At 37.6% G+C, this 20,447-nt stretch overlaps 1 pseudogene and 9 gene segments (V, D, J or C); 8 read left to right on the forward strand and 2 right to left on the reverse strand.

Moving 5' to 3' along the window:
* Positions 1-246: 246 nt before the first annotated feature.
* On the reverse strand, positions 247-19,589 carry LOC131447067 (Ig kappa chain V-III region MOPC 63-like). The segment is given in 4 exon segments: positions 247-723; positions 7,407-7,438; positions 19,032-19,347; positions 19,444-19,589. Coding segments are annotated over 4 exon segments (747 nt in total).
* Positions 2,045-2,595, forward strand: LOC131447073 (Ig kappa chain V region K-25-like). The segment is given in 2 exon segments: positions 2,045-2,170; positions 2,273-2,595. Coding segments are annotated over 2 exon segments (399 nt in total).
* On the forward strand, positions 3,870-4,455 carry LOC131447074 (Ig kappa chain V region K-25-like). The segment is given in 2 exon segments: positions 3,870-4,038; positions 4,133-4,455. Coding segments are annotated over 2 exon segments (399 nt in total).
* LOC131447068 (immunoglobulin kappa variable 4-1-like) lies at positions 7,866-8,437 on the forward strand. The segment is given in 2 exon segments: positions 7,866-8,000; positions 8,103-8,437. Coding segments are annotated over 2 exon segments (411 nt in total).
* LOC131447077 (immunoglobulin kappa variable 4-1-like) lies at positions 9,514-10,021 on the forward strand (annotated as a pseudogene).
* LOC131447070 (Ig kappa chain V region K-25-like) lies at positions 11,196-11,700 on the forward strand. The segment is given in 2 exon segments: positions 11,196-11,275; positions 11,378-11,700. Coding segments are annotated over 2 exon segments (399 nt in total).
* Positions 12,964-13,569, forward strand: LOC131447072 (Ig kappa chain V region K-25-like). The segment is given in 2 exon segments: positions 12,964-13,144; positions 13,247-13,569. Coding segments are annotated over 2 exon segments (399 nt in total).
* On the forward strand, positions 14,617-15,156 carry LOC131447076 (immunoglobulin kappa variable 4-1-like). The segment is given in 2 exon segments: positions 14,617-14,696; positions 14,849-15,156. Coding segments are annotated over 2 exon segments (363 nt in total).
* Positions 16,336-16,845, forward strand: LOC131447069 (immunoglobulin kappa variable 4-1-like). The segment is given in 2 exon segments: positions 16,336-16,411; positions 16,514-16,845. Coding segments are annotated over 2 exon segments (408 nt in total).
* Positions 18,419-18,955, reverse strand: LOC131447078 (Ig kappa-b4 chain C region-like). The segment is given in 1 exon segment: positions 18,419-18,955. A coding segment is annotated over 1 exon segment (252 nt).
* Positions 19,590-20,447: the final 858 nt, after the last annotated feature.

The raw sequence follows: 20,447 nt of genomic DNA on the forward strand, positions 1-20,447 counted from the left end.
CAATAGCTATCATGTTATGTGATTTAATCAGTCCAATCCAAGATTGAAGATTTACTTTTTTCATCTTTATTTGTGTGGATGATATAAAATGTCTTTTTCCTGACATTATAAAAAGTCATTTGTAAATTGTTGATGATTTATTTCTATAAAGTTGTTTAAAATGACATTCACTGATCATGTTTGTTCATCCTATTTCACCTTGGTGTCGTTAAAATGTCACTTCATAATAACAAGTCCATGGAAACATTTTTTAATGAAACACAAACAACTTTATTATGTGGAAAAAGTTGAAAGAGTCAGGATCAACATGAGCGAGAAGTTTTCAAACTTTAAATTGTGAGAAAAGAGACAGAAATGCAGAGTAAAACCAGTAGCAGAGTGTCAGTGAGTCAGGTCAGGACTAGGAACACTGGTCTGTCCTCAGTGTCTCTGAGAGAATCTGGGAGCCCTGGGTGGCCTCACAGGTCACAGAGCCCACCTTCCTCCACTGGTCAGCAGAAAGCCTCAGGATGCTGCTCCAGCTGTAGAGACCGTCCTTCTCCAGCAGCCCGCGGCTCATGCTCTGCTCCCAGCTGCTGCTGCTGCTGCTGCTGCCGTCCAACTTCCAGGACAGAGTCCAGGCTGAGGGGAAGCCCTTGTTGGCCAGACACATGAGCGTGGCCTTCCCCTGCTCCAGCTCCTCACGTGAGGGCGGCAGCACCGTCAGGGTGGGATGGACGTCACCTAGGAGACAAGAGTCAGTTTAGAGGACAGAGAGGACACAGCTGTCGGTGGAACGCCACACACTCGGACATGTTTCCTGTGTGAGAGCTGATTTTGTGTCACAAGGTTTTTCTGCTTCACCAGTCACATGGTTTCACTTCACTGTAAGAAGCCTCTGATGCACATCAGCACATAGACACTGTGACCTGAAGAAATATAGAAAAACTACACTGGAAACTGATTTTTACAACATTTGTAACATTTCTAATCCAATCCTCAAACATCTGGAGACTGAAACACTTTAGTTTTAAATACAAGTGAATAAAGAAATGACTTCAAACTATAATGGAAACACCATGAAACACAATAGATTGCAGATTATGTTGCTTCTGAATCTCAAGTCATGTTAAACAAATAACATTTCGACAGAACTTATATTTATAAGTGACATTTCCAGTTTTAAACTCCAGCCTAACATGAATATGTAAAGTAAAATTGCAAATATTTCTCATCAAATCATCAAAAATATTAAATATACTTTAGTATTCATGGAAATGTGAACAAAAAATGTAATATTGTAAAAAACAATCAAATCTTCTTTGTGTAAATTTCAGACAGTAATGATAAAACTTTTTAAATCATGTCAAGACAAAACAAATGTAAAACTGAATTGAAGTTTTATGATACAAACATAATCTTGACAGGACTGTGTCGAGTAAAATTGCTCAGAGTTCAGCTCCAGAATGAAGAAGACAAAATAAAAACATCAATATTTAAAAAAAATACAATAAAGTGAGATTTGACCTACAGCAAACCTTTAAAAATTGGATAATTACACAAATATTGTTATGATTGTATTTGAGAAAAACTTACTTCCAACTTCCAGTCTGGTTCCTCCACCAAACGGGTACCACAGTGATACAAAGTCTGTGAGGCGTCGTACAAAAACCTCTGACTGTAGAGACACACGTCTCTGTGACTGTGAAACAAACAAACTCACCAGAATGAGTCTGTTTGTAAAGTTTTATCAGCTGATTTTAAAATATGATGATGAAAAACAACCACAGCTTTTACTAAATGAAGTCATTTTTAACATTAATGTGTGAAATATAAAGGATAATCTAACTTTGGGAAGATGTCATTTAAAATGTAAGAAAGTCACATTTTTAGAAAAAGACAAAATCAAAAAATGTCATCACATCCTGATCAATCCTCTGATAAAGTGATTGATAAATTGATCGACAGGATCATGAAATTGATTAAAGTCCCTGCTGGAGTCAGTCAGAGCATTTCCATAGAGAGTGACTTTGCATCAGCAGCACCATGCTCCAGTGCTCTGGGACACTTTATAGTCCTGACAGTTGAAGACTGGAGGACTGACAGCTGTCCTTCATGACAACACAAGACACAGAAATCATGACTTTCACCTCCCTCCTCATCTGGACTCTCCTCTGCTGCTGCCTCACAGGTAAAGTCCAGAGAGTCAAACTCCTCTGTCAACATCTGTCCCTCTGAAATGAAGCCGACAAAACCATGACTCTGCTTTATGTCTCTGTCTCTGTGTCCTCAGAGTCCAGAGGACAGGTCACAGTGACTCAGTCTGGAGCAGTGACATCTGCTGTGGGAGGATCTGCCACCATCACATGTAGAACCAGTCAGAATGTCTACAGCTCAAACTATCTATCCTGGTACCAACAGAGAGATGGAGAAACTCCTAAACTCCTTATTTCCTATGCTTCCACTCGAGCATCAGGGATTCCAGGTCGTTTTACAGGCAGTGGATCAAATTCTGACTTCACTCTGACCATCAGTGGAGTCCAGGCTGAAGATGCTGCAGTTTACTACTGTCAGAGTTTTCACTACATCAACAGTAAATATCTGTTCACACAGTGAAAAAGCCTCGTACAAAAACCTCCTTCAGTCAGAGTGAACAGAAACTGAAGTGACTGCAGAGACTGATACAGTTCACTGAGGACACACACCAGTGATTTAATAAACTTTATTACACTATTTCAGTGAAGCTCACTTGTTACAAGTGATTATACATTATTATTAGTTATTAATAAGTTATTTGTCTCATAGTCTTCACATTTTCATTCAAACTCAGATTCAAAAAAATAATCCATCAGCAGTTCAGAGATTATTGAACTCACATCATTAATAAATCATCTTATATGCTAATGACCTCCTATGATACATGTAAAACATCCACATTTTATATTCTCTATATTTTAATCTGATCACTCTTGTTTATTATTTTTTTGTTGGGAGGGGGAGCAGTCCTCTTATGTTAAATGTGCAACAAACATTTCCATATATTTTGAAATCAACAATAAATATATTTTAAATATGAATTACTATTTACTATAAGGCTCAAGCAATGATGAACTCTCAAAGCAGAATCCAGACAGAGCAACAGTTCAGGGTCTTTATTCGGGCAGACGTTGGTACACAGAGATCAGTCCAAAACAGGCAATAGTGTCCAAATCGGCAGGCAAAAGAGAAGTCAAAAACAATTACGATCAAACCACGGTCACTCGGGAATCAAGAAAAGAACGCTGGAAAATTTCACACCAGAGCAAACACAGTCTGGTGCGGAAGACAGAGACTAAATACTCTGTGACAATGAGACACAGGTGCAACACATTAGGGCGGGGCCAGTAATCACACAGGAGGGAAACTTGACATGAAGTGGATCTGAAATTAGACAAGACATGAGTACCAAATAAAACAGGAACCAATTAATGAACAGAAAAACAAATAACATAACTTAAAGGACAGAATGGGACATGACGTATACTATTACTAAGTATATAAAATGAAAATGTATGACTTGCTTCCATGTCATTTCCATATATGCTGATGATGTGTTCATTTATTTTAGTAGTATTTGAAAAGATTGCTACAAATAAAATATTGAAAATGTCTTTGAATGTTGTTTAACATGGTCTTGATTTTTTTTGCTCATCTTAATATACTGATTATTTTGCCACAGATAAATGTTAGTTTAAATGACAAAATTAGTTTTGACTCAAACACGTTTTTTATCTCAAAAAGTTTCAAATAAATCAACATTATTTTATTGATTGTTTTGTTTTATTCTTAGATGACAGAAATGTGGCGAATAGAGTAAAACCTGCTGGAGTCAGTCAGAGCATTTCCATAGAGAGTGACTTTGCATCAGCAGCACCATGCTCCAGTGCTCTGGGACACTTTATAGTCCTGACAGTTGAAGACTGGAGGACTGACAGCTGTCCTTCATGACAACACAAGACACAGAAATCATGACTTTCACCTCCGTCCTCATCTGGACTCTCCTCTGCTGCTGCCTCACAGGTAAAGTCCAGAGAGTCAAACTCCTCTGTCAACATCTGAAATGAAGCCGACAAAACCATGACTCTGCTTTATGTCTCTGTCTCTGTGTCCTCAGAGTCCAGAGAACAGGTCACAGTGACTCAGTCTGGAGCAGTAACATCTGCTCTGGGAGGATCTGCCACCATCACATGTAGAACCAGTCAGAATGTCTACAACTCAAAATGTCTATCCTGGTACCAACAGAGAGATGGAGAAACTCCTAAACTCCTTATTTCCTATGCTTCCACTCGAGAATCAGGGATTCCAGGTCGTTTTACAGGCAGTGGATCAAATTCTGACTTCACTCTGACCATCAGTGGAGTCCAGGCTGAAGATGCTGCAGTTTACTACTGTCAGAGTTATCACTACATCAACAGTAAATATGTGTTCACACAGTGAAAAAGCCTCGTACAAAAACCTCCTTCAGTCAGAGTGAACAGAAACTGAAGTGACTGCAGAGACTGATACAGTTCACTGAGGACACACACCAGTGATTTAATAAACTTTATTACACTATTTCACTGAAGCTCACTTGTTACAAGTGATTACACATTATTATTAGTTAATAATAAGTTATTTGTCTCATAGTCTTTACATTTTCATTCAAACTCAGATTCAAAAAGATAATCCATCAGCAGTTCAGAGATGATTTAACTCACATCATTAATAAATCAGCTTCTATGCTGATGATCTCCTATGATACATGTAAAACATCCACATTTTATATTCTCTATGTTTTAATCTGATCACTCTTGTTTATTCATTACATGTTTTGTTTTGGGGGTTTCTTGGGAGGGGGAGCAGTCATCTCATGTTAAATGTGCAACTAACATTTTCAGATATTTTGGAATCAACAGTAAACCAAATTCAATTTTAAAATAAATCTCATATTTTATTTAATTTGGAAAACGTTGGATTTTGTTCCTTATTATATTTTAGGAAAACAGAGAAAATACATTATTTCACTTGCACTTTCTCAATCAGAGCAGCTGTTTTAACTTCATTCATTCAGTTTTAAAAGAAAACATCTGCATTTATGAACTAACACTTTGTCATGTTGAGGTTTTTTACATCAGTCATTCCACATTCTTATCTCTGATAAAAGAAAAAGCTAAAAAAAATAACATCACTGGTGAGATGCTTGAAATAATTGTATTGTGTATTGAACATGAAAAATCTTCCATGACAGAATTCACTCCAGACTTTCAGCTGTTTTCTTATTTACTTATTTACTTATAGGTGATGATGTTAACTGGTATCTGCAGAAACCTGCAGAACCTCCTAAACTCCTGATTGCAGATACAACAAGTCGTCAGTCTGGAGTTCCAGATCGCTTCAGTGCAACTTATCATCAGACTGACTTGCCTCTGACCATCAGAGATGTTTAGACTGAAGATGGAGGAGTTTATTACTGTCAGCAGCACAACAGCTTCCCGCTCACACAGTGACAAAACGTCGTACAAAAACCTCCCTCAGCTGCAGAGGAACTGATGTGACTCAACAGCTGCTCACACACTAAAATATCACAGCAGACGATGAGCATCTTTCTCACACTGAACATTTAAACAGTGCACAGTTCACACGTGACAATAACACCTTTAATAATAAAATCACTTCTATGTTTGACCACATGTTTCTACAGAGAATGTTTATGTGCTGAGTCTGAGGTCAAGTCTTTGAGTTCGCAGAACGGATCTCTGCTTGTCTGACCGACATCTCTCAGTGGATGTCTGATCCATCACCTGTCTGACCATCACCTGAAACTCAATCTCAACAAGACTGAGTTTCTTTTTCTCCCAGGAAAGGGCTCTCCCACCACAGATCTAACCATCACCCTCGACAACTCTGTGGTAGCTCCTTCTCATACCGCAAGGAACCTGGGTGTGACACTTGATGACCATCTCTCCCTCGCTGCCAACATTGCTGCAACAGCTCGATCTTGCAGATACATGTTGCACAACATCAGAAGGATAAGGCCTCTCCTAACCCAGAAGGCGGCACAGGTTCTGGTCCAGGCTCTTGTCATCTCACGCTTGGACTACTGCATATGATTTGCAAAATTGGGATATTTTGTTATTTTTGACAACATGATAAAATACATATTTAATGTGTATTTGCGTTATTTTATTAATGTATACAAACATTTAAAAAACATTTTTATCAATAGCTATCATGTTATGTGATTTAATCAGTCCAATCCAAGATTTAAGATTTAATTTTTTCATCTTTATTTGCGTGGATGATATAAAATATCTTTTTTCCTGACAAAAAGTCATTTGTAAATTGTTGATGATTTATTTCTATAAAGTTGTTTAAAATGACATTCATTGATCATGTTTGTTCATCCTATTTCACCCTGGTGTCGTTAAAATGTCACTTCATAATAACAAGTCCATGGAAACATTTTTTAATGAAACACAAACAACTTTATTATGTGGAAAAAGTTGAAAGAGTCAGGATCAACATGAGCGAGAAGTTTTCAAACTTTAAATTGTGAGAAAAGAGACAGAAATGCAGAGTAAAACCAGTAGCAGAGTGTCAGTGAGTCAGGTCAGGACTAGGAACACTGGTCTGTCCTCAGTGTCTCTGAGAGAATCTGGGAGCCCTGGGTGGCCTCACAGGTCACATGGTTTCACTTCACTGTAAGAAGCCTCTCATGCACATCAGCACAGAGACACTGTGACCTGAAGAAATATAGAAAAACTACACTGGAAACAGATTTTTACAACATTTGTAACATTTCTAATCCAATCATCAAACATCTGGAGACTGAAACACTTTAGTTTTAAATACAAGTGAATAAAGAAATGACTTCAAACTATAATGGAAACACCATGAAACACAATAGATTGCAGATTTTCAACATTCTCAAATCTCATCTTTATCTTCACTCTGTTATGTTGCTTCTGAATATCAAGTCACGTTAAACAAATAAACTTTGCAAGTAATTTAAAAAATATAAGAGACATTTCCAGTTTTAAAGTCCACCCAAACGTGAATATGTAAAGTAAAATTGCAAATATTTCTTATCCAATCATCAGAAATATTAAATATTGTAAAAACCTTTCAAATCTTCTTCGTGTAAAGTTCAGACACTAATGACAAAACTTTTTAAATCACGTCAAAACAAAACAAATTTAAAACTGAATTGAAGTTTTATGATACAAACATAATCTTGACAGGACTGTGTCGAGTAAAATTGCTCAGAGTTCAGCTCCAGAATGAAGGAGACAAAATAAAAACATCAATATTTAAAAAAATACATTAAAGTGAGATTTGACCTACAGCAAACCTTTAAAAATTGGATAATTACACAAATATTGTTATGATTGTATTTGAGAAAAACTTACTTCCAACTTCCAGTCTGGTTCCTCCACCAAACGTGAGCCACAGTGATACAAAGTCTGTGAGGCGTCGTACAAAAACCTCTGACTGTAGAGACACACGTCTCTGTTACTGTGAAACAAACAAACTCACCAGAATGAGTCTGTTTGTAAAGTTTTATCAGCTGATTTTAAAATCTGATGATGAAAAACAACCACAGCTTTTACTAAATGAAGTCATTTTTAACATTAATATATGAAATTTAAGGGAAAATGTAAGTTTGGGAAGATGTCATTTAAAATGTAGGAAAATCAAAATGTAGAAAAAGATAAAATCAAAAAGTGTCATCACATCCTGATCAATCCTCTGATCAAGTGATTGATAAATTGATCGACAGGATCATGAAATTGATTAAAGTCCCTGCTGGAGTGAGTCAGAGCATTTCCATAGAGAGTGACTTTGCATCAGCAGCACCATGCTCCAGTGCTCTGGGACACTTTATAGTCCTGACAGTTGAAGACTGGAGGACTGACAGCTGTCCTTCATGACAACACAAGACACAGAAATCATGACTTTCACCTCCGTCCTCATCTGGACTCTCCTCTGCTGCTGCCTCACAGGTAAAGTCCAGAGAGTCAAACTCCTCTGTCAACATCTGTCCCTCTGAAATGAAGCCGACAAAACCATGACTCTGCTTTATGTCTCTGTCTATGTGTCCTCAGAGTCCAGAGGACAGGTCACAGTGACTCAGTCTGGAGCAGTGACATCTGCTCTGGGAGGATCTGCCACCATCACATGTAGAACCAGTCAGAATGTTTATTATTATAGTAGCTACGGCCACAGTCTGTCCTGGTACCAACAGAGAGATGGAGAAACTCCTAAACTCCTTATTTACTTTGCTTCCACTCGAGCATCAGGGATTCCAGGTCGTTTTACAGGCAGTGGATCATATTCTGACTTCACTCTGACCATCAGTGGAGTCCAGGCTGAAGATGCTGCAGTTTACTACTGTCAGAGTTATCACTCCATCAACAGCAAAGATGTGTTCACACAGTGAAAAAGCCTCGTACAAAAACCTCCTTCAGGCAGAGTGAACAGAAACTGAAGTGACTACAGAGACTGATACAGTTCACTGAGGACACACACCAGTGATTTAATAAACTTTATTACACTATTTCAGTGAAGCTCACTTGTTACAAGTGATTACACATTATTATTATTAGTTAATAATAAGTTATTTGTCTCATAGCCTTTATATTTTCATTCAAACTCAGATTCAAAAAGAAAATCCATCCGCAGTTCAGAGATTATTTAACTCACATCATTAATAAATCAGCTTCTATGCTGATGATCTCCAATGATACATGTAAAACATCCACATTTTATATTCTCTATGTTTTAAACTGATCACTCTTGTTTATTCATTATTTTGTATGTTTTGGGTTTTTGGGGGGAGGAGCAGTCCTCTTATGTTAAATGTGCATCTAACATTTTCATATATTTTGGAATCAACATTTAACCAAATTGAATTAAAAAAAATATCTCTATATCTTTATCTATATTTTAATTAATTTGGAAAATGTTGGATTGTGTTCCCTATTATATTTGAGGAAAACAGAGAAAATACATTATTTCACTTGCACTTTCTCAATCAGAGCAGCTGTTTTAACTTCATTCATTCAGTTTTAAAAGAAAACATCTGCATCTGACTAACACTTTGTCATGTTGAGGTTTTTTACATCAGTCATTCCACATTCTTATCTCTGATAAAAGAAAAAGCTAAAAAATAACATCACTGGTGAGATGCTTGAAATAATTGTATTGTGTATTGAACATGAAAAATCTTCCATGACAGAATTCACTCCAGACTTTCAGCTGTTTTCTGGTTATCACATGTTTCCTACACTATAGTTTACAACATTTATTCCTGCTCATGTTGCAGAGAATGTACACAGTCACATGTGTCAGTGGTGATGGGACACAGCAGGACATGTTGAGGACAGCTGCACTTGACTGACTCTGTGTGTTTGCATATGTGTCCTCCCTCTTTGTTCTTGGCCGTTAAGAGTCCAGTGTTGATCAGTGAGTGTCCAGGTCTTTCAGAGACACTGACTCACCCGCAGCACAATGATGATGATGATGTGTGTGACTCTACTGCTGGTCACTCTGGAGCTCCTTGTTCAGGGTGAGACTCTCTTCTGAAAACCTGATGGAGAAACCTGATCTTCTGTCTGTTCTCCACGTTAAAGAAACAATCATCTTCTGTTTGGACGTTGATCTTCGTCCTCCACCTTTGATTTGTCTCAGTAATGTTTCTCCTGTTTGATATGTTTTCAGGTTCATCAGGAGACATCACCATGACTCAGTCTCCTGGATCTCTGTCTGCTGCTCGAGGACAGACTGTCTCTATCAAATGTAAATCCAGTCAACTTATGATGATGTTAGCTGGTACCTGCAGAAACCTGCAGAACCTCCTAAACTCCTGATTGCAGATACAACAATTCGTCAGTCTGGAGTTCCAGATCGCTTCAGTGCAACTTATCATCAGACTGACTTCACTCTGACCATCAGAGATGTTCAGACTGAAGATGGAGGAGTTTATTACTGTCAGCAGGGAAACAGCTACCCGCTCACACAGTGATAAAACGTCGTACAAAAACCTCCCTCAGCTGCAGAGGAACTGATGTGACTAAACAGCTGCACACACACTAAAATATCACAGCAGACGATGAACATCTTTCTCACACTGAACATTTAAACAGTGCACAGTTCACACGTGACAATAACACCTTTAATAATAAAATCCCTTCTATGTTTGACCACATGTTTCTACAGAGAATGTTTATGTGCTGAGTCTGAGGTCAAGTCTTTGAGTTGACATGTGAGTGAAGAAGAGAATATTGGAGGAATTTTCCAATTATTTTATGCCCAGCAAACATTAACAGTGTTGAACTACTTTACTAAACATATACTCAATTATATGAACTGTATTTATATAGTAACTACGCTGGTACATGTATTTATTATTTTCTTATTACACACACCAGTGATTTTATAAAGTGGCTCAGAGATTCTTTAATTCACGTCATTAATAAATCAGCCTCTATGCAGATTACATCCTATGATTCATGTAAAACATCCACCTTTTCTTTTACTCAAGATTTGAATCAACATTAAACCAAGTTGAGAAAATGGCATAACAACTCAAGTTTGGTTCTCGTGATAATTTTGAAATAAGGATTGTACTCTATATACCTTCTATTGATTTCTTTCAAGTTGGCCTCTATGTTGCTGTTAAAAGTTACAATTAAATATTAAATATTAAATCACTTTCCATTGATATGTTAATTGCTATCATAGTAAAGTATCTAAAATGAAAATGAATAACTCGCTTCCATGTCATTTCCATTCATACTGATGATATGATCATTTAGTATTTGAAAAGATTGCTATGAATAAAATCCTGAAAATGTCTTTACAGGTTGTTTAACATGGTCTTATCTTAATGTTTTTGGCTCATTATAGATTATTCTAAATATTCTGTCACTGAAAAATGTCAGAATTTGTAAAATAGTTTTGACTCAAATACCTGTTTATTCTCAAAAAGGTTCAAATTAATTAACATTAATTTAAAGATGAATATAACAACTGATTTTTTTTTTTGTATGACAGAAATGTAGAGAATAGAGTAAAACCAGTTGGAGTCAGTCAGAGCATTTCCATAGAGAGTGACTTTGCATCCGCAGCACCATGCTCCAGTGCTCTGGGACACTTTATAGTCCTGACAGTTGAAGACTGGAGGACTGACAGCTGTCCTTCATGACAACACAAGACACAGAAATCATGACTTTCACCTCCGTCCTCATCTGGACTCTCCTCTGCTGCTGCCTCACAGGTAAAGTCCAGAGAGTCAAACTCCTCTGTCAACATCTGTCCCTCTGAAATGAAGCCGACAAAACCATGACTCTGCTTTATGTCTCTGTCTCTGTGTCCTCAGAGTCCAGAGGACAGGTCACAGTGACTCAGTCTGGAGCAGTGACATCTGCTCTGGGAGGATCTGCCACCATCACATGTAGAACCAGTCAGAATGTCTACAGCTCAAACTATCTATACTGGTACCAACAGAGAGATGGAGAAACTCCTAAACTCCTTATTTCCTATGCTTCCACTCGAGCATCAGGGATTCCAGGTCGTTTTACAGGCAGTGGATCAAATTCTGACTTCACTCTGACCATCAGTGGAGTCCAGGCTGAAGATGCTGCAGTTTACTACTGTCAGAGTTATCACTACATCAACAGTAAATATTTGTACACACAGTGAAAAAGCCTCGTACAAAAACCTCCTTCAGTCAGAGTGAACAGAAACTGAAGTGACTGCAGAGACTGATACAGTTCACTGAGGACACACACCAGTGATTTAATAAACTTTATTACACTATTTCAGTGAAGCTCACTTGTTACAAGTGATTATACATTATTATTAGTTATTAATAAGTTATTTGTCTCATAGTCTTCACATTTTCATTCAAACTCAGATTCAAAAAAATAATCCATCAGCAGTTCAGAGATTATTGAACTCACATCATTAATAAATCATCTTATATGCTAATGACCTCCTATGATACATGTAAAACATCCACATTTTATATTCTCTATATTTTAATCTGATCACTCTTGTTTATTATTTTTTTGTTGGGAGGGGGAGCAGTCCTCTTATGTTAAATGTGCAACAAACATTTCCATATATTTTGAAATCAACAATAAATATATTTTAAATATGAATTACTATTTACTATTAGGCTCAAGCAATGATGAACTCTCAAAGCAGAATCCAGACAGAGCAACAGTTCAGGGTCTTTATTCGGGCAGACGTTGGTACACAGAGATCAGTCCAAAACAGGCAATAGTGTCCAAATCGGCAGGCAAAAGAGAAGTCAAAAAATAATTACGTTCAAACCACGGTCACTCGGGAATCAAGAAAAGAACGCTGGAAAATTTCACACCAGAGCAAACACAGTCTGGTGCGGAAGACAGAGACTAAATACTCTGTGACAATGAGACACAGGTGCAACACATTAGGGCGGGGCCAGTAATCACACAGGAGGGAAACTTGACAGGAAGTGGATCTGAAATTAGACAAGACATGAGTACCAAATAAAACAGGAACCAATTAATGAACAGAAAAACAAATAACATAACTTAAAGGACAGAATGGGACATGACGTATACTATTACTAAGTATATAAAATGAAAATGTATGACTTGCTTCCATGTCATTTCCATATATGCTGATGATGTGTTCATTTATTTTAGTAGTATTTGAAAAGATTGCTACAAATAAAATATTGAAAATGTCTTTAAATGTTGTTTAACATGGTCTTGATTTTTTTGGCTCATCTTAATATACTGATTATTTTGCCACAGATAAATGTTAGTTTAAATCACAAAATTTGTTTTGACTCAAACACATTTTTTATCTCAAAAAGTTTCAAATAAATCAACATTATTTTATTGATTGTTTTGTTTTATTCTTAGACGACAGAAATGTGGAGAATAGAGTAAAACCTGCTGGAGTCAGTCAGAGCATTTCCATAGAGAGTGACTTTGCATCAGCAGCACCATGCTCCAGTGCTCTGGGACACTTTATAGTCCTGACAGTTGAAGACTGGAGGACTGACAGCTGTCCTTCATGACAACACAAGACACAGAAATCATGACTTTCACCTCCGTCCTCATCTGGACTCTCCTCTGCTGCTGCCTCACAGGTAAAGTCCAGAGAGTCAAACTCCTCTGTCAACATCTGTCCCTCTGAAATGAAGCCAACAAAACCATGACTCTGCTTTATGTCTCTGTCTCTGTGTCCTCAGAGTCCAGAGAACAGGTCACAGTGACTCAGTCTGGAGCAGTAACATCTGCTCTGGGAGGATCTGCCACCATCACATGTAGAACCAGTCAGAATGTCTACAACTCAAACTGTCTATCCTGGTACCAACAGAGAGATGGAGAAACTCCTAAACTCCTTATTTACCTTGCTTCCACTCGAGCATCAGGGATTCCAGGTCGTTTTACAGGCAGTGGATCAAATTCTGACTTCACTCTGACCATCAGTGGAGTCCAGGCTGAAGATGCTGCAGTTTACTACTGTCAGAGTTATCACTACATCAACAGTAAATATGTGTTCACACAGTGAAAAAGCCTCGTACAAAAACCTCCTTCAGTCAGAGTGAACAGAAACTGAAGTGACTACAGAGACTGATACAGTTCACTGAGGACACACACCAGTGATTTAATAAACTTTATTACACTATTTCAGTGAAGCTCACTTGTTACAAGTGATTACACATTATTATTATTAGTTAATAATAAGTTATTTGTCTCATAGTCTTTATATTTTCATTCAAACTCAGATTCAAAAAGAAAATCCATCAGCAGTTCAGAGATTATTTAACTCACATCATTAATAAATCAGCTTCTATGCTGATGATCTCCTATGATACATGTAAAACATCCACATTTTATATTCTCTATGTTTTAATCTGATCACTCTTGTTTATTCATTATTTTGTATGTTTTGGGTTTTTTGGGGGAGGAGCAGTCCTCTTATGTTAAATGTGCATCTAACATTTTCATATATTTTGGAATCAACATTTAACCAAATTGAATTTTAAAAAATATCTCTATATGTTTATCTATATTTTAATTAATTTGGAAAATGTTGGATTGTGTTCCCTATTATATTTGAGGAAAACAGAGAAAATACATTATTTCACTTGCACTTTCTCAATCAGAGCAGCTGTTTAACTTCATTCATTCAATTTTAAAAGAAAACATCTGCATTTATGAACTAACACTTTGTCATGTTGAGGTTTTTTACATCAGTCATTCCACATTCTTATCTCTGATAAAAGAAAAAGCTAAAAAATAACATCACTGATGAGATGCTTGAAATAATTGTATTGTGTATTGAACATGAAAAATCTTCCATGACAGAATTCACTCCAGACTTTCAGCTGTTTTCTGGTAATCACATGTTTCCTACACTATAGTTTACAACATTTATTCCTGCTCATGTTGCAGAGAATGTACACAGTCACATGTGTCAGTGGTGATGGGACACAGCAGGACATGTTGAGGACAGCTGCACTTGACTGACTCTGTGTGTTTGCATATCTGTCCTCCCTCTTTGTTCTTGGCCGTTAAGAGTCCAGTGTTGATCAGTGAGTGTCCAGGTCTTTCAGAGACACTGACTCACCCGCAGCACAATGATGATGATGTGTGTGACTCTACTGCTGGTCACTCTGGAGCTCCTTGTTCAGGGTGAGACTCTCTTCTGAAAACCTGATGGAGAAACCTGATCTTCTGTCTGTTCTCCACGTTAAAGAAACAATCATCTTCTGTTTGGACGTTGATCTTCGTCCTCCACCTTTGATTTGTCTCAGTAATGTTTCTCCTGTTTGATATGTTTTCAGGTTCATCAGGAGACATCACCATGACTCAGTCTCCTGGATCTCTGTCTGCTGCTCGAGGACAGACTGTCTCTATCAAATGTAAATCCAGTCAACTTATAGGTGATGATGTTAACTGGTACCTGCAGAAACCTGCAGAACCTCCTAAACTCCTGATTGCAGATACAACAAGTCGTCAGTCTGGAGTTCCAGATCGCTTCAGTGCAACTTATCATCAGACTGACTTCACTCTGACCATCAGAGATGTTCAGACTGAAGATGGAGGAGTTTATTACTGTCAGCAGCACAACAGCATCCTGCTCACAAAGTGATAAAACGTCGTACAAAAACCTCCCTCAGCTGCAGAGGAACTGATGTGACTAAACAGCTGCACACACACTAAAATATCACAGCAGACGATGAACATCTTTCTCACACTGAACATTTAAACAGTGCACAGTTCACACGTGACAATAACACCTTTAATAATAAAATACCTTCTATGTTTGACCACATGTTTCCAAAGAGAATGTTTATGTGCTGAGTCTGAGGTCAAGTCTTTGAGTTGACATGTGAGTGAAGAAGAGAATATTGGAGGAATTTGTCCAATTATTTTATGCCCAACAAACATTAACAGTGTTGAACTACTTTACTAAACATATACTCAATTATATGAACTGTATTTATATAGTAACTACGCTGGTACATGTATTTATTATTTTCTTATTACACACACTAGTGATTTTATAAAGTGGCTCAGAGATTCTTTAATTCACGTCATTAATAAATCAGCCTCTATGCAGATTACATCCTATGATTCATGTAAAACATCCACCTTTTCTTTTACTCAAGATTTGAATCAACATTAAACCAAGTTGAGAAAATGGCATAACAACTCAAGTTTGGTTCTCGTGATAATTTTGAAATAAGGATTGTACTCTATATACCTTCTATTGATTTCTTTCAAGTTGGCCTCTATGTTGCTGTTAAAAGTTACAATTAAATATTAAATATTAAATCACTTTCCATTGATATGTTAATTGCTATCATAGTAAAGTATCTAAAATGAAAATGAATAACTCGCTTCCATGTCATTTCCATTCATACTGATGATATGATCATTTAGTATTTGAAAAGATTGCTATGAATAAAATCCTGAAAATGTCTTTACAGGTTGTTTAACATGGTCTTATCTTAATGTTTTTGGCTCATTATAGATTATTCTGAATATTCTGTCACTGAAAAATGTCAGAATTTGTAAAATAGTTTTGACTCAAATACCTGTTTATTCTCAAAAAGGTTCAAATTAATTAACATTAATTTAAAGATGAATATAACAACTGATTTTTTTTTTTGTATGACAGAAATGTAGAGAATAGAGTAAAACCAGTTGGAGTCAGTCAGAGCATTTCCATAGAGAGTGACTTTGCATCCGCAGCACCATGCTCCAGTGCTCTGGGACACTTTATAGTCCTGACAGTTGAAGACTGGAGGACTGACAGCTGTCCTTCATGACAACACAAGACACAGAAATCATGACTTTCACCTCCGTCCTCATCTGGACTCTCCTCTGCTGCTGCCTCACAGGTAAAGTCCAGAGAGTCAAACTCCTCTGTCAACATCTGTCCCTCTGAAATGAAGCCGACAAAACCATGACTCTGCTTTATGTCTCTGTCTCTGTGTCCTCAGAGTCCAGAGGACAGGTCACAGTGACTCAGTCTGGAGCAGTGACATCTGCTCTGGGAGGATCTGCCACCATCACATGTAGAACCAGTCAGAAAGTGTATGTTAGTGGGAGCAGCCACTGTCTATTCTGGTACCAACAGAGAGATGGAGAAACTCCTAAACTCCTTATTTCCTATGCTTCCACTCGAGCATCAGGGATTCCAGGTCGTTTTACAGGCAGTGGATCAAATTCTGACTTCACTCTGACCATCAGTGGAGTCCAGGCTGAAGATGCTGCAGTTTACTACTGTCAGAGTTATCACTACATCAACAGTAAATATTTGTACACACAGTGAAAAAGCCTCGTACAAAAACCTCCTTCAGTCAGAGTGAACAGAAACTGAAGTGACTGCAGAGACTGATACAGTTCACTGAGGACACACACCAGTGATTTAACAAACTTTATTACACTATTTTGTACATTAATACTGTAATTTAAAATGTCCAATAGACATGGTTAAGTATTTTGTTTTAAATCTTCTCATTTCACATCATTAATAAATCAGCCTCTATGATAATGAAGTTCTATGATCCATGTAAAACATCCAAATTTGCCATTATCACTCTTATTTATTTATTCATTGGTGTTGTTGTTAATGTGCAACAAACATTTTCATATTTTTTAAATCAACAAATATGTTCAACTTTTTTGTCTAATATTCTTCACGTCACATGAAACTCAGCTCAAAGACAATTGATTTACAATACAACTTATCATAATTATACTTTGAAAACAGTTTTTTATCCACTAGGACTCGTTCCTTTTTTCTAGGAAAAACAAATGTGTATATTTGACAAAATAATACTTATGGAAGGTATTTACATTTATCAAAGAACAGGAATGAATATAATGAGCCCAAATAAACCTTCCACAGTTTTAACATTTTTTAAAAAGAATAGTAAAATAAATGAAAACATCATCGATATAAAAGGAGATAATGTTGAAGCAAATTGTGACCTTTATTCCAAATAACAAATGAACTAAAACACTCTCTTTTCCAAACTTTGAAATCAACATTTCACCAAACTTGTCATGATGTCGCAGGAAACGGCATCATAAAATAGAAACTCAGACAGCCAGGTAAAAGTAAACAGGGATTTATCCCCACACCAGAGGTGCTAAGCAAATAACATAAAACAGGCTTTCAAAAAGAAAACAAAAGGCACCAGAGAAAAAGTCTGGGCTGAGCAGGTCTGGACACTGCAAAAAAAAAGAACTACAACCAAAAGCGAAGCACTTGTCTGATAAAACTACATCCAAAAATAACCACACAGAAGTCTAGAGAATTTCTACATGAGGAAACAAACACAGTGGCTCTCTATCTCTCTCTAAGTAAACCAACAATCTGACACTGACTGAGGTAACAGCTGCACTTAAATAGTAGCAGGTCTAATTAACAAAATCAGGTGCAGCTGTGCAGGTGAATCAGAGCTGCCACTCCCACGCCCACAGTCACAACAAAACTGAAAAAGAATTGTCAAAATGATTTGATTCTCTCATAATGTAGATATGATTTGCAAAATTGGGATATTTTTTTATTTTTGACAACATGACAAAATACATATTTAATGTGTATTCATGTTATTTTATTAATGAATACAAACATTTAAAACAAATGTATCAATAGCTATCATGTTATGTGATTTAATCAGTCCAATCCAAGATTTAAGATTTACTTTTTTCATCTTTATTGGTGTGGATGATATAAAATATCTTTTTTCCTGACATTACAAAAAGTCATTTGTAAATTGTTGGTGATTTATTTCTATAAAGTTGTTTAAAATGACATTCACTGATCATGTTTGTTCATCCTATTTCACCCTGGTGTCGTTAAAATGTCACTTCATAATAACAAGTCCATGGAAACATTTTTTAATGAAACACAAACAACTTTATTATGTGGAAAAAGTTGAAAGAGTCAGGATCAACATGAGCGAGAAGTTTTCAAACTTTAAATTGTGAGAAAAGAGACAGAAATGCAGAGTAAAACCAGTAGCAGAGTGTCAGTGAGTCAGGTCAGGACTAGGAACACTGGTCTGTCCTCAGTGTCTCTGAGAGAATCTGGGAGCCCTGGGTGGCCTCACAGGTCACAGAGCCCACCTTCCTCCACTGGTCAGCAGAAAGCCTCAGGATGCTGCTCCAGCTGTAGAGACCGTCCTTCTCCAGCAGCCCGCGGCTCATGCTCTGCTCCCAGCTGCTGCTGCTGCTGCTGCTGCCGTCCAACTTCCAGGACAGAGTCCAGGCTGAGGGGAAGCCCTTGTTGGCCAGACACATGAGCGTGGCCTTCCCCTGGTCCAGCTCCTCACGTGAGGGCGGCAGCACCGTCAGGGTGGGACCGACGTCACCTAGGAGACAAGAGTCAGTTTAGAGCACAGAGAGGACACAGCTGTCGGTGGAACGCCACACACTCGGACATGTTTCCTGTGTGAGAGCTGATTTTGTGTCACAAAAGGAGGTTTTTGTACGAGGCTTTTTCACTGTGTGTACACATATTGACTGTTGATGAAGTGAAAACTCTGACAGTAGTAAACTGCAGCATCTTCAGCCTGGACTCCACTGATGGTCAGAGTGAAGTCAGAATTTGATCCACTGCCTGTAAAACGACCTGGAATCCCTGATTCTCGAGTGGAAGCAAGGTAAATAAGGAGTTTAGGAGTTTCTCCATCTCTCTGTTGGTACCAGGATAGAAGGTTTGAGCTGTAGACATTCTGACTGGTTCTACATGTGATGGTGGCAGATCCTCCCAGAGCAGATGTCACTGCTCCAGACTGAGTCACTGTGACCTGTCCTCTGGACTCTGAGGACACAGAGACATAAAGCAGAGTCATGGTTTTGTCTGCTTCATTTCAGAGGGACAGATGTTGACAGAGGAGTTTGACTCTCTGGACTTTACCTGTGAGGCAGCAGCAGAGGAGAGTCCAGATGAGGACGGAGGTGAAAGTCATGATTTCTGTGTCTTGTGTTGTCATGAAGGACAGCTGTCAGTCCTCCAGTCTTCAACTGTCAGGACTATAAAGTGTCCCAGAGCACTGGAGCATGGTGCTGCTGATGCAAAGTCACTCTCTATGGAAATGCTCTGACTGACTCCAGCAGGGACTTTAATCAATTTCATGATCCTGTCGATCAATTTATCAATCACTTTATCAGGGGATTAATCAGGATCTGATGAAATTTTTTGATAAAATTTTTCTCCTAAAATTTTATTTCCTCATATTTTTAAGATAAGATTGTCCTTTATTTGTCCTACCTTGAGGACATTTGCAATGTCTTCTGTTAATATCAGCTTCTCAAATTTGATATATTAATGTTAAAAATGTCTTCATTAAGTAAAAGCTGTGGTTGTTTTTCATCATCAGATTTTAAAATCAGCTGATAAAACTTTACAAACAGACTCATTCTTGTGAGTTTGTTTGTTTCACAGTCACAGAGACGTGTGTCTCTACAGTCAGAGGTTTTTGTACGACGCCTCACAGACTTTGTATCACTGTGGTACACGTTTGGTGGAGGAACCAGACTGGAAGTTGGAAGTAAGTTTTTCTCAAATACAATCATAACAATATTTGTGTAAATATCCAATTTTTAAAGGTTTGCTGGAGGTCAAATCTAACTATATTGTATTTTCTTTTTAAATATTGATGTTTTTTATTTTTTTGGTAATATCATAATATGGCAGGTTGTGCAATGTTTTTCTGAAAATGGCATGGGTGTCATCAGGCAGAGGACAGTGAAAGTGCTTGTGGAACTAGGAAAAGGGCACAGATTATGCTTGTGAAACTTGGACAATGATGAGCCTCGCTGGCGCCATCCTATATCACCTATCCTACTCTCCTCCCTCTCCTAAATCTCTATCTCTCCCTAAACTCTCCAAACTATCTCCAAACTATATAAACGCTGTCC

The sequence above is a fragment of the Solea solea genome, chromosome 20, assembly GCF_958295425.1.
Source record: "Solea solea chromosome 20, fSolSol10.1, whole genome shotgun sequence".
Lineage (NCBI taxonomy): Eukaryota > Metazoa > Chordata > Actinopteri > Pleuronectiformes > Soleidae > Solea > Solea solea.